Source organism: Aristolochia californica, unplaced genomic scaffold (genome assembly GCF_029961685.1).
Source record: "Aristolochia californica isolate CCGP_79_NKW_82.1479 unplaced genomic scaffold, dmAriCali1.0.hap1 SCAF_9, whole genome shotgun sequence".
Taxonomy (NCBI): Eukaryota; Viridiplantae; Streptophyta; class Magnoliopsida; order Piperales; family Aristolochiaceae; genus Aristolochia; species Aristolochia californica.
In genome coordinates this window covers 6,180,737-6,194,728 of record NW_027182290.1, presented here as the reverse complement: position 1 = coordinate 6,194,728, position 13,992 = coordinate 6,180,737, and the positions used below count along the sequence as shown (strand labels likewise).

At 36.4% G+C, this 13,992-nt stretch overlaps 2 protein-coding genes across 4 annotated transcripts; both read right to left on the bottom strand.

The window, feature by feature from the left end:
* Nucleotides 1-223: 223 nt before the first annotated feature.
* On the bottom strand, nucleotides 224-7,865 carry LOC137940313 (lipid phosphate phosphatase 2-like). 3 transcript variants are annotated; one of them, XM_068785295.1, is made up of 8 exons: nucleotides 7,624-7,865; nucleotides 6,432-6,656; nucleotides 6,251-6,338; nucleotides 6,014-6,123; nucleotides 5,837-5,930; nucleotides 1,478-1,666; nucleotides 1,321-1,380; nucleotides 224-593 (listed from the first exon to the last, which is right to left on the bottom strand). In XM_068785295.1, the coding sequence occupies exons 1-8, from the start codon at nucleotides 7,708-7,710 to the stop codon at nucleotides 388-390; spliced, it is 1,059 nt and encodes a 352-aa protein (XP_068641396.1). In that variant the 5' UTR covers nucleotides 7,711-7,865; the 3' UTR covers nucleotides 224-387. The 3 variants fall into 3 exon arrangements, with proteins under 3 accessions (XP_068641396.1, XP_068641398.1, XP_068641397.1); XM_068785297.1 differs by having other exon boundaries at nucleotides 6,432-6,652; nucleotides 7,624-7,742; XM_068785296.1 differs by lacking the exon at nucleotides 7,624-7,865 and adding an exon at nucleotides 7,566-7,619.
* Nucleotides 7,866-12,077: 4,212 nt separating this feature from the next.
* On the bottom strand, nucleotides 12,078-13,536 carry LOC137940590 (lipid phosphate phosphatase 2-like). The gene is made up of 7 exons (XM_068785744.1): nucleotides 13,318-13,536; nucleotides 13,123-13,210; nucleotides 12,897-13,006; nucleotides 12,713-12,806; nucleotides 12,456-12,644; nucleotides 12,312-12,371; nucleotides 12,078-12,229 (listed from the first exon to the last, which is right to left on the bottom strand). The coding sequence occupies exons 1-7, from the start codon at nucleotides 13,531-13,533 to the stop codon at nucleotides 12,078-12,080; spliced, it is 909 nt and encodes a 302-aa protein (XP_068641845.1). The 5' UTR covers nucleotides 13,534-13,536.
* Nucleotides 13,537-13,992: the final 456 nt, after the last annotated feature.

Here is a 13,992-nt window from a genome sequence, read left to right as displayed (position 1 = left end):
GCGAATCGTGGTACTAGGGAACTAGCCTCATTACTTGCTTTTGGTAGAGGTTGATGGAAATAAATGCACACTTGGGATTTGGATAAGCTCACCTAACACGTCCATCCAATCTAATTTACAAAGACGAAAGAAATGTCTGGATTTTTCGTATATTAGGTCATAAAAACACTCTTAAAACCAGTAGCAGTCCAACAACAATTTTCCGCCCAGTACTAAAGAGGACTACCAGAGAAAAACACTATCAATTGAATTAACGATGTGATGTTTAAACCAATCAGAAAATCAAACACAGGGAACAGCATTATGAACAAAATTTCAAGCTCAAAAGTGTGGAAACTACAGAATATTGTACATCTATGTGCTTTCTGACATATTGGACGCATGGAGTTACCGTCTTCTTCCAGCTTCTGACATGTCAAGAATTGGACTAGACTCCCCTCGGTGGATTTCGGACATGCCCATACCATTTTCAGAAGCAACGTGAATACTCTCAAGTTCAGTTGGCTGCATTCGGAGATGGTTTGCAGCACTGGATTGTTGAACACTGTTACGCGACTCTTCCAACATCCGGAAATATGCGTGAGGTCCCCAACCTGCATAATCCCCATGTTAGCAACTTTAGACACTCATACTGAAGCAAGGTGACGCCTTCATGTGAAGTGAGCACACAAAATAATAACAATCATAATGATCGCACAGTAAATTGGCCACTTTTCCTTCCAAACACAGCCTGAAATGGATTAGAGGGGCGATCCATAATATACATGGAAGTTTGGATCACAAAAATCTTTTTCTTTTTCTTTTGCAACCTAACTCCCAAAAGATCAATCATATACAAATCAAGCCACTAAAACTTGGCAAGAACAGCACATATTTATCTTGCCATGAGATGCTGAACCGGTCAGCGTTCCTTTGGAATCATCTTCACATAAAATTCATCCCATAAAACTTAAAAGACAAAGAACACATCAAACACCTAAACAGAAAACAAATCTTGGATGCCAAAAGGCAGAGAGATACAACTAAGACTATTAGATAACTGTTGATAAATCTTGGATGCCAAGAGACAGGAAGATACAACAAAGACAGTTAGATGAATATGAGTCTTTCCTAAGTAGATTCAACTACTTTCCAGATTTAACTTCTGCTACTAAAAAAGAGACCTTTTTCTGCATAATCTAGAATGCAAATTTGAGCATTTTATTAATCCGATTCATTAGAAAGCTATTTACTAACTTAACATCAATCGACAGAACATTAGCAGAAAATTTTCTAACTAATTAGCCACTTCACATGTGATAAAAAAGAATCAGATCATACCATCAGAATCATAGGGGGGTGGGAAGAACTGCAAGTAACAAAATGATGCAACTACCAGTCCTGCAAATAACATCAGGTTTATTAGTTTGATGTACAATGCATAAAGAGAAATATTTGACATCAAACAAAATGACCACTCAAGTAGAACGAAACAAACCTAAAAACCCTCCAGCAAACACATCTTGCCAGTGATGCCAATAATCATCAACTCGCGATATTCCTATCAGAGCTGCAGTAAGAAGGGGAAGAAACACAAGGCAGAGTTTTGCAACATGACCTCTACGATCGAACACTCTGACTTTCCCAGATAGATACCAGGAAAGAAAACTCAAACCTGCAAATGACCCTGCAAGGAGATCCAAGAAAGTAAATTCTTCCTGACCACCAGATGCATTCAAGTCTGTTATTAGCAGACCCACTATAAAGTGGAAGAGCTGCATCATGGAACTCTACCGATCATCATCATTACCAGAACCTTATCCAACCTAGTTGAAGCCCATTACATGAATCATTCTTCATTCAGCCCCACCATTTCCCTAGCTCTTTTTGTTAGTTCATGTTGAAAAAAGGTCCAGGGGCAGTTTGGTCATTTTACCTTATCCTTATTTATATATCTTGATGTAATCTTTTTTTTTTTGTCAAACTATGTCTATGGACCAAGTTTCATGCTAAGAAGACACGTAGAATAGGAAATATAGAGAATTAGGGTTTTCATTTAAGTAAGGGTATTTTTGTAAATTGTACTCAACCCTTATTATAAATAGAGGTTGGGGAACGTGCAGGTCCCTCAACACAGATTACTTTTCAGTTTCTCTCCCTCTCTCTTCTTAACTTTTTACGGCATCAGAGCAGTAGATCGCATATGGGAAGACTTTTGTCAAGTTTTTCATCTTTTTGAAGTAGACGACATAAAGGAAGGATCTTTATCTAGTTTTTCAGCTACTGATTAGTAAAATCCTAAAATTTTTTTCCCTTTCTCTCTCCCATAACCCTAGAGTTATTGGTTCTACTATTCTAAGAACAGATTGTGATGTTCTAAACTGCCCAAAAGAGGGTTTTTTAAGTTGATCTCGAAATGTGCACCAACATCCAGATCTGTTACTGTTGACATCATCTTCGGCATCTGTTGACATCAGACCTAGTGCTGCTCACAGTGCAGTCTACCTTCTGGAATTTGATCCCTGTGTTGAATCTTTTGGAGTTCTTGACCTGCACACATCATCTAACTGCCCTAATTGTGATTTTACGTGATGGAGCCCACTTAAGCTGGTTGATTTGAACCTTTTTGGAAATTTATTTGATCTATTTGGTATTCTTATATATTTGATATAGATGATTCTGGTGAGGTTTACACTCCATCTAAAGAATCATATACTCCGGATGATAAGGATATTATTACCTACCATCTCTGAAAAGTTGAATGGTGATAGCAACTGTACTCGGTCCAAATCTGTAAGAATGTACTTAAAGAGAAGAAAAAAGCTGAAATTTATTAAATATGACACTCTTGTCCCTCAAAATGATGATTAAGAGGCTAAAGACAGTCAAGTGATGAGATTGTTAACAACATGGAATCTAATATCAGAAACCAAGTTATGAATTTTGAAACTGCCAAAGCCAAGTTGCTGTCTTTGGAAGCTCTTTATGGACAAGAGAGCAATTTTTCTAGGGTTTATGAACTATATACAAAGATCTTAGGTTTGAAAAAGAGTAATAGAACTATTACAGAATATTATAGTTCTTTTCTGAGTATTTGGCAGGAGATCAATGTCTATCATCCATTTACTAGGAATGAACGGGAACTCCGTAAACAGCAAAATTCAACTCCTTGTGGCAAAATTCTAGGTGGTTTGGGTACTGAATTTGACATCATAAAAACACAAATTTTAGCCTTCAATGAAGCACCTGACCTCTCTACTACCTTTAATAGGGTACAAAGAGCTGAAAAGACAATTGCGTCTAAAGCTAGAAAAGATATCAAAGTGGGTGAAGCTACTGCCCTTAATACATCAGCTACAACATTTGATTCCACCAAGACATCCAAAGGACGCACAAGAACCGACAAAGGCAAAGGGCATAATCGAGGAGATGGTAAATCTGAGCGCAAATGTGTTCACTATGGATACACAAACCATTACTCAAATAGATGTCAGATAAATTTTGGGAAGCCTGCATGGGAAAACACTATTACACACGAGGGTATAGTCCCAAGGTCTGAAACTACAACATCAGTCCCATCTGGTGCTCTAAATAAATTACAAAAATTAATCCAACAACGGCAAGAGATCTCACAACAGCAGCAACAGGTCTCGGAACGTATGGCACAACTATCTATTCCCTCTACATCCTTGGCACATACGACTCCTCCCTACTTTTTGCGAGGATTTTCATTTTTTTAATCTTCTAGGTCTGAGTCAGTTCCACTTGAAACTTTTGTACCTAGTCTTATTATTTCTCTTCCAGTTAATGAATGTGTTCCAACTTCACGTGATGCTCCTACTGAGAACCACTGCAAGTATATCAACACCGATAGCAACCATCTCATCCTGCTCCAGACCCCCTACTCACACCAAACCATGATTCTACATCGTCTTCTGATCCTGAGATAAGTGATCTTCACCTTCTTATCGCTCTTCAAAAAGGTGTTTGCAAAGGTACTCGCCACCCTCTCTCACTTTGTCTCTTTTGATTCCATGTTTGATAATTATCATAAGTTTGCTCTGTCCACTCCACTTGCACTATGCTTTCTTCAGTGCAAGATGCTCTGTTTACTCTTCATTGGAAGAAAGTCATGGATGTTGAGATGGAAGCACTAATTGATAGAGGGACTTCGAAGTTATGTGATTTGCCTCCAAGTGTGGTTGTGGTTGGCTGTCAGTGGGTCTATACTGTTAAATATAACTCTGATAGATCTGTTGAACGATATAAGGCTCATCTTGTTGCCAAAGGGTATACTCAGACCTTTGGTATTGATGTTTTTGAGACTTTATCGCCAATTGCCTACTTGTCTTCTGTTCACATACTCACTTCTGTTGCAGTCCATCAAAGCTAGTCTCTGTTTCAGCTAGATATTAAAAATGCCTTCTTATATGGTGATCTTGAGGAGGAAATATATATGGATCAACCTCCAGGATATGTTGCTCAGGGGGAGACACATAAGGTATGTAAACTCAAGAACCTTTATATAGCTTAAAACAGAGTCCACAAGCATAGTTTGAGAAATTTAGTCAAGTAGTTATATATCCATGGAATTTCGTAGAATCCACTATGATCACCACTATTTGTTATGAAACAATCATCTGGAATTATTATCTTATTGGTGTATGTTGATGAAATCAACCTGTCAGAAAGTGACGGATTAGGCATTTAAAAGTTAAATCCCACTTGGCGAATCACTTTCAAACTAAAGATTTGGGTTAGCAAAATGAAATAGCACGGTGAAAAGATCTAGGATGCATTAATGAGAAAAGAGGTAACCACTCCATATGTTCGGTCTGGTGATCAACTCAATGATATATTAATTAAAGCATTGGAAAAGTGTGAATTTCTGAACTTCTGTGACAAACTGGGACTATTTGACATATACTCTCCAGCTTGAAGGGGAGTTAAAAACAAGTACATGGGTATTTTGGTTATTCTTTATTTATATATCTTAATGTAATTTTGTTCTATATGACCAACTATATCTATAGACCAAGTTTCATGTAAAAAGGACAAGTAGAATAGGAGATATAGAGAATTAGGGTTTTCATTTAAGGGCATTTTTGTAAATTGTAATCAACCTTTATTATAAATAGAGATTGAGGGACGTGCAGGTCCCCAACGCAGATTAATTTTCAGTTTCTCTCATCCCAACTTTCTCTCGCTCTCATTATCTCTCTTGAACCCTCTCTCTTCTTAACTTTTTCAGTTCACATTCTTTAAAATTTTCTTTAGCACATCCATCTATGCCACTCTACACTGGTCTATGGCAGAACTGAGCCTGTGACCTTAAGGATGATACCCAAGAACCTGCTATAATGTGTGGTACCGCCACGTAATGATGGCCACAGGGTGGGGTTAATGGGATGGGTAACGTACAGTGGACAAGGGACGGGGGATTGGGAAGGAAAACAAACCCACCTCATGGAAAACCAACGCAGCACAAGGTTCAACTATATATTTACTAAAATTAGCTAGTATATTCACAACTTTTAATCTGTAGTGACACTTCTACTTTTAATATGTTAGAGACCATGAATTTATAATTTTTGAAATAAAACACTACCACTTCAACAGATTGTATTCAGTTAAACATTATAACTTAAGTTATCCTAAAAAATTCAAAGGGATGAGGCAGTGTAGCTTTAGGTTTTGAAAACTATACAGATTATCTCTCCTGCCACCAAGGTCATTCAATCCTTTAATATTGCAGAAGACATGAAACGACAAGTATGCCTTTGTTCATACATGCCTGATTGGGAAAACATATCAATACTTGGAGTCAAAGGAAATACATAGTCGAGAATCTGCTTACAGGAAGTATGACCACTTGGAAAACTCTTGTGCCCTTCTTTAATGACATGCATCAACCCATGACAAATAACATCCCCAGTGACAGAATCATATTCCTGCAAGGGTTAAGGAAGCAATTACATTCAACACCATGAAACCAACGAATGAAGAATTAAGGATGTTATAAAAAATGACCTACCGCCTTCCCATCAGGGAAACAGCGCCAAAAGAAGTCAGGCCGAGGTCGACCGACAGCATCTTTGATTGCATCTGTTATAACCCCCGTGATTAAGACTGAATATAGAAGGCCTGGCAGTGTAAACATCACCAGTTAATTGTTAAAGAGATGAAGATTGACTATTGACAGAAAGCAACCATAAATTTAAAGCAATCTTCAGCATGTATTTGAAACAATGCACAAAAAAAAAGGTGATACCTAGAATAGCATGGTGAAAATCATATACATCCTTCCTGTAAAAGTAGAAGGCAATAATAACCAGAAAAGGTAACAGAATTGCAATCAACTGTTGCAAGAAAAAAGGAAAAATTAGAAAAAAAATTATACATAGATAATGTATTTTCAAAGTGTTAAGAAGAATATTAGAACCAAAACATACAGGAACTGCCCAGAAAGGCACAGTATTGTCCTGTAACGGGTACTTGAGGTCTGTCATCATGTCCTGTCCTACAAAGCGGTGGAATGGATTGATAACATTCAAGACAATCTCTATCACGCCAAGAAGTATCAGTGTAAGCCAGTCATGCATATGAAATCTCGCAACAGTAACTCCATGTGATTTTATAGTATGAGCTCCCAAATGAATCTCTGGCATTTTTTCTGTCTAAGAGACAATGAAACAAAGATTTTAGAGAATTGTAACTCTCAACAATTCAAAAAAATAAAAGCTAACAATGTTCCAAAAAATAAACATTAAAATGGAATAAGCATTAAGATCATATTATTTTTTAATACCACATAAGACAAGAAAATTGAAAGAATGCGGGTCAGGAGTACAGCCAAAAGCCAGTAGAAAATATATAAAATGACAAGAGAGGTATTTTCAGCTTTAACATGACGATTAGAAGTAAAAGACACAAGGATTTCCAATCAGCGGCCAAAGGAACCATGTCTCAGCACGAGTCTTCCAAAGGCAAACGGCTCTTAGAGAATCACTTGACATTTTCCTGAGAAGAAAACAAAAAGAAAAAGTAAAAGGATGAAACAGTTGACAGAGTTCCTGAGTTCAGTTATGCTAAAGAACTCTTCCCATCAACCGTCAACCTCTTTCCTATATGTGACAGCAGGAGCTTGTTTCAATCCATCATTAACGCAGAGAATCACTAAATAAGCGGAAGGCCAAAATTCTCCATATTCTTCTCAATTATAGACCTCTAATCACATCGTCTACGAAATAGACGCGACCGCTGCAGTATGGCCCAAAATTAGGATCAAGAAATCATGACCGCTGCAGATCTTTATCAGCATTAAGCTACATGTAGATTCTCTAATTGTAATACGGGGGAGAAAAAACGATACAAAAGAAAATTACAATGTGGAGTCGAGCTGCCGGTAGAAACTGCGAGAAAATTAAAAAATGATCAAACACAAAAGGCAAGCGCATTCTGACAATTTTCAAAGGCCTAGAGCGAACATACCAAAAATACTGCAGATGATAAACTCGACGACAAATCGAGGACTTAATTAGAGGGCAAAGTGCGCATAAAGAACCTAAATTTCGCAGGAAACTTACAGCCAAAAGGAGGAGGCGAAAGCGTCAAGGCAGCGAAAGACAGAAATCAAATACCGACCTGAAAAATGACAGGCGAAGGGATTGAAGAAACGAGCAACGGTCGATAAAGAGCCGTCGGGAGGCTTGTCGGAGGCGAGATGCTCATAAACGGCCTTTGGAGTGACGAAACCGTTTGAAGTTCACCATTATCATAATTTTTAATAGAAGAGCGTCAGAATTCAACCGGACGAGTGGCTCGAAGGGCTTCGAGGAAACCTGAAAGCAAATTAAAAAAGACAAACGAGCAGGTACAAGTGGCTTTTGCAGATGAACGGTAGTATATATACCCAATCCAGTGCTTATTGTAGAGAACAAGCGAGCAAATTGTGAAATGGTTTTTATTTTTTTACTTTTTGTCCTCTCTCTTTAAAGGAAAGCGCGTAGGGAGGTATCGCCACGTGAATTTTCTCCATTTTAGGCAAATTCTCGAACCCAGAAATCAATTTATTGCCTGATCTTTGCTGGTTTATTCAGTAGTTTATATGAGTTTGGACTTGAGGAAATGGTTTACAAACGCCACACGCGATCGAGACATCCTGAATATACTTTCACTTTTGTTTTTTGTGGCCCCCACTTCTTTTCTGCCCTACGCGTGGTAACAGAAAATTTGAAAAAAAAAGCTTGGCCGCCTAAGGATTCTTTCGGATAAAATCGTATCGGGTTGTCGGAGCAGGCCGGTTCTGAAACCGTTCTTCGAGGTTCAAACATCGTAACGAGTGTGACAGTTTAGACGACGAAAGAACCGTGGTAGGGTTGTTGTGGTTGTGGGCGAGTTAAACCTGAAACATGCCACATGCCACATGCCACATGCCAAATGCCCACCTGCTCAATTACTCGTCTCTGCTGTCATCAACATGTTTTTTATCATGGTCTGCAACAACTATGATTGACTCGGCTACTCAAACAGGGCACGCTTGAAAGAGGGAAATTCTGAAGGTTATTTCAGTAGAAGTCTCATATAACTTTTCTATGAGAGTTATGTAAGAGTATTCTGTATTTATTCTTTAATACTCCCTCTAAAATTGAAATTTATAACTTCACCTTGTTTATTAGCCAATTTTTTTCATATGTGTTATGTATAACAACTATATTTTTTAGGTTCCTTGAGCCTATTGATCGACCAGGGTATCAATTAATGAATTTTTAACCTTTTAGAAATCTAATTGATTGATAAACTCAATTCGATTAGTCGATCATGCTTTATAGAACTAGTTATACATAATTTTGTATGATTTATCACGCAACAATAAATGATCGATTATGCTTTATAGCATCATCCTGGGCAATCATGCTTGAGTAAATGATGGATCATACATTATAAGTTGTGGGAGACTATATTTTGGATGATCGGTCAAACTCATATAGGGTGATTGATCATGCCATTTTCCAATATATTATTTTCACCTTTAATTATGACACGGGTTATTCTAAAGGTTTTGCCATTGTAAAAAGTTTATATGCATAGTTTTGAAAAATCAAAATTTGGTAATGTGGCTAGAGTTATTGTGATTTTTTTAATGATAGTTGGACACTAGTCATCAAATCTTTGTTCGTTTCTTTTTGCAGTTATTCTTCACAACAACAATCTTCAATATTTTACTTCGGGTCTTAACTTGGCAAATTGATTGAACATCCTTTTGTCTTGAACTTTTGTCATAAACTTTGTAATATTTGTGCTGGAAGGTTTGTTATACCGATAACTCTGTTAGTCGTAAACTTTCAAGCTACCCATTTTGTTATTATCAAAATAATGAAAATCAATATGATTGTACCATTGGTGTAACACAACCCCCTCCTTTTGTAGAGTCGATAAAAAGGGCTCCATTGATCGTGTAAAAGAATAATTTTGGCTTGATCAAGGGAACACAAAATCTATTAATTAGAATTACCCAATGCTAGCGAATAATTCTCATTTGAGCAAGGAAAGAGAATGTGTTGATGAGAGTAACCCAATGTCAGCCTCTAGGGGAGGGAGGAGAGGGTGAAAAACTAACTTCTACTTAAAAATGCATTTCTAAAATTTCTAGGAAGAAACATTAATAAGATCTTAGAGTTTATGATTGGATAGTACAATGTAAGACAAGAGGAAAGAGAGCTAGTCTGAACACATATATAGTCAAGGATATAAGAGGTTATCTTGTTCCCCTCATTACTCACACTTTTTGGAGAAAAATATATCTAACTTGTTATTATTCGTTTAACAAAATATTATATAGTTAGGTGTTGGTTGAAAAATCGTACTTAAGAGTTTATTTTGGTATCGGTGAAATTAAAAGAGAAACTATGGACAAAAAATAACTTGAAAATATAGTTAATAGTACATTCATTAGACAGAGTTCGATCAATTAGACTATACATATAAGAGTTTATGAGTGATGATAGAGGTCGAACATTTGAGTAAAACTCAATTGAACAACTAGAGAGAAAAAACTCTATGTCTAAAGTCGTACTGGACAAGCAAGGTGTACAAATACTAAAAGAGAAAAGGCACTATAGAAGGTCAACAGACCCATCTCAAGTCAATTGAATGATATTCAAGGAAAACTCTTTAGTTGGCACTAGAAAGACTCATTGACTAGGTTGGGAACAAAAAAACAGAAACATTATACAAAGACAGACTGATTTGAGTAAGGCAAGTTGATCGGATAACTTAAAGCAAAAAAGCCTCTGCTACCACTTATTCAATGCATTAGTTGGATGACCTTAAGTAAGAGAGCACAATCAATGCATTAGCTAGATGACCTTTAGTAAGAGAGCATAGAACAACTAGACAACCAACTTAGCCTTACAACATGCTCAAATTTTGAAATTCAATATGTTTCACTTATTCGATTCGACCAATATAAATCACAATAAGTTTTAAGTGATCTACCATTGTCTTTAGCAACTCAAATTGTTAACTTAAATTATTCTTCCATGGTTTCTTAAATCAATTTGTCCAACTTTACAAAGTGTCATTTTTGGGTTAAACAACATTCAAATGACTTTTTTTTACTATTTTGATTGATCCTATTTAAGTATTTTTTTTCCCAGATACATTGAGCTCTTAGAGTTTGAAATCCTTTGAAATATACTAAGTTTGTATGCACTTTGAAATTCACTTTGCAAGATTTGAATTCATTTGCTATTAACATTATAAGATTGGATGTATTTTAGTTAAACTTGATATTGTAATACTTGTCTAATTTAAACTCTTTGAGCTTAATTGAAAAGTAAGTTGTCCTTATTAAGTTACAAATTAATTAAGACTTTGGTAAGTTGATCGATAGTTATTGAAAATCCCTTAATTAAGTCTAAATGTTCATATCTAGTTGCTGCTGGCCAAAGTGACAAATAATGAAGCTGGTATTGTAACTAGACCCTTATGGTTTGTTATAGTAGATGTTAATGAAATCCAGGGAAAAGAGTTCCCTTGAAGTAGAATAACAATTTGAGATATTGATTAAAAACCACGACAAAAACCCTTATATCATTATGTATAATTATAATTCAATTTCAAAATATTCATAAAATTTAATAAACATATTCAACACTTACCTCCTCCCACTCTCTTTTAAGTTATCCTGGTAAAACCTCCCCCTCTTCTTGTCTTCCTGTCATCGAGATGGGAACAGAATGAGCCCCTTTCATAGCTCTAACATAAATTTTCTAATAATAATAATAATAAAAAAAAGCTACAATACTCTTATTCTTTAAAAGAGCAAGTGACAAAGAAATAAGGGGTTGGAAAGTTAAAATAATCTGCCATCTCTCAACAATTGTAGGGGGGGGGGTTAGTGCACTGAAAAATGAAAATGAATTATTTTTTTGTGTTAGTATGCATAATGAAACATTTAATGGAACGTAGATAATGAGTTTATTAATAAAATACTTTAATAGATTTAACTTTATTAAGATAGTTTTATTTAACATTGTAATTCAAAAATTAAGATAAATAATTAAAAAATATTAAATTAATTAAATATAAAAATAATATACCTAAATAAACATGGTTACCTTTGTAATGTCTAGGTACTCAATCAAATTAATACTTTTACAATATCTAAATTAGTAATTTAATATGTTATTAAAAATTATAAATATAACAAACAAATAAATAGGATATTTGATTAATAAAATAAAATAGATTTTTGTTTAGTCTAAATAAATACAATAATTACAAAGTAAAAGAAAAATATTAATTTAATTATAAAAAATAGAATACTTAAAAAAAATATATATATACTCTAAATACTTGAGCAAATTCTTACGATATCTTAATTATCACTCTTAAATTAATAATTTAATATCATATTAAAAAATTATAAAAATAATAAATAAATAAATAAGATATATTATTAATAAAATAATATGAGTATTTCCATTAAAATCCAACTGAATTAGTTTAATCTTTTTTTGTCACTTAAACGAGTGAAATTCACTCTCCACTAACACAGTTGGCTAACAGGCTCTAAATGATTCCCAATAAAAAATTTATGTTCGGAGTATCATACCATTGCCATCCCCCACTCCATTATCGTTGCTATTCCGACTTTCAGAAGCAACATGAACATCCTCCAGCACTATCGCAGCTCGCGATCTGCGCTCTTCTTGCAGCATACTGAAGTATGCATGCGGTCCCCAGCCTTCATCACCGCCATGAAATATAAAATTTCAGATACTGCCTATCGAATCAAGCTAATCGTGAAAAACTAATTTGTATCATACCATTGTCATCGTAGGGAGGCGGGAAGAATTGCAAATAGCACAAGGATCCAATTACCAATCCTGCAAAAGGAATCGGGTTAACAGATAAAGAGAAGAAACTATTTGATTTTGTTCAAGAATTTCCGACGAGTTCGAAAAAAAAACCTAGAAAACCTCCGACAAAAATATCTTGCCAGTGATGCCAGTAGTCATTAACGAGTGAAATTCCAACGAAGGCTGCGGGAAGAAAGGGGAGAAGCACAATGCAGAGCTTTGCAACATGGCCTTCGTGATCGAACAATTTGATTTTCCCAGATAGATACCACGAAAGGAAGCCCAAACCTGCAAACGACCCTGCAAATGATCCAAGTAAATAAATACGAACGCAATATGCAACTACTCAAGTTGGCGGAGAAGCTAACATGAAGTGTGGCCACTGGGAAAACTCTTGCGCCCTTCTTTAATAACATTCTTCAAGCCATGACAAATGACATCGCCTGAGACAGGGTGGAAGGTCTGCGAGGGATGATATGGGAAGAGCTATGTGATTTATCTTGTATTCCTCAACTGCGAATTAAGGTTAAATTCATGAAAAGGAGGACCTACAGCATTTCCATCAGGGAAGCAACGCCAGAAGAAGTCCGGCCGAGGCCGCCCAACGGCATCTTTGATTGCATCTGTTATCACCCCGGTGATCATTGCAGAGTACAGTAGGCCTGGGTTTGCAAACATCATCGAAAGGAGCTCAGTTACAAAGAGGAGACTTTTCAATTTATAAACGAAAAAAATCATACATTTGAGACAATAAGCAGGAAAAATGCAAAGGGGATACCCAGTATAGCATGGTGAAAATCATATACATCCCTCCTGTAATAGTAGTATCCAAGGACGACAAGAGAAGGCAACAGAATGCAAATAATCTGCCACAGAAAAGAAAGGCAACCAAAAGAAAATAGCACGAAACCCGTTTCAGTAGATAACGATTCTGCAAATTTGTAAACCTCCCTCGCAAGAACAAAAATCTTACCGGAACGGCCCAGAAAGGAACGGTCGGGTCCTTTAATGGATACTTGAGATCTGCCATCAATTCCCGGCTTACAAAGCGATGAAATGGCTGCATAATATACAATACGAGTTCTATCGCGCCAAGAAGTGCTAGAATGAACCAGTCGTGTTTGTGAAATCTTGCCACATTGACTCCATGTGAGGTTATAGTGTGAGAACCCAGAAGAATCTCTGGCATTTTCTCTGTTCAGCAGACAATCGGCCAATATGGATGATAACAGTTTAACCAGGTGTTCACAAATTAACCTGAGAAGAAACGGGTGAAGGAAGAGGGAGGAGCAAGGGTCGAAACACGCGAAACAGAAGCAGCGCAGGCTCGTTGACCCCGAAATCTATGCACAGGACCTCTCCAAGAGCGAAACCGTATAGCTTTTGTCATCGTCCTTGTTTTGTTTTGGGAGGAATTTTGGATTCATACAGAGTCGCAGGTGAAGGCGGTTCGGAGCAGCTTCAGCAGCAGAGACCAGAGCTTGTACCAGCAAAGTGGTCAGTGGCTTTAGGCAGGTGTCACTCTGTGCTTCTGCATGCTGATGACTGGAACGGACGTTGGCACCGAAATAGCTAAAATAAAACCTAGTAAAGAGGAATTTTGCTTTGCCAAAAGCTAGTTTCCTAGAAATCGTAATAAAGCCAGTAT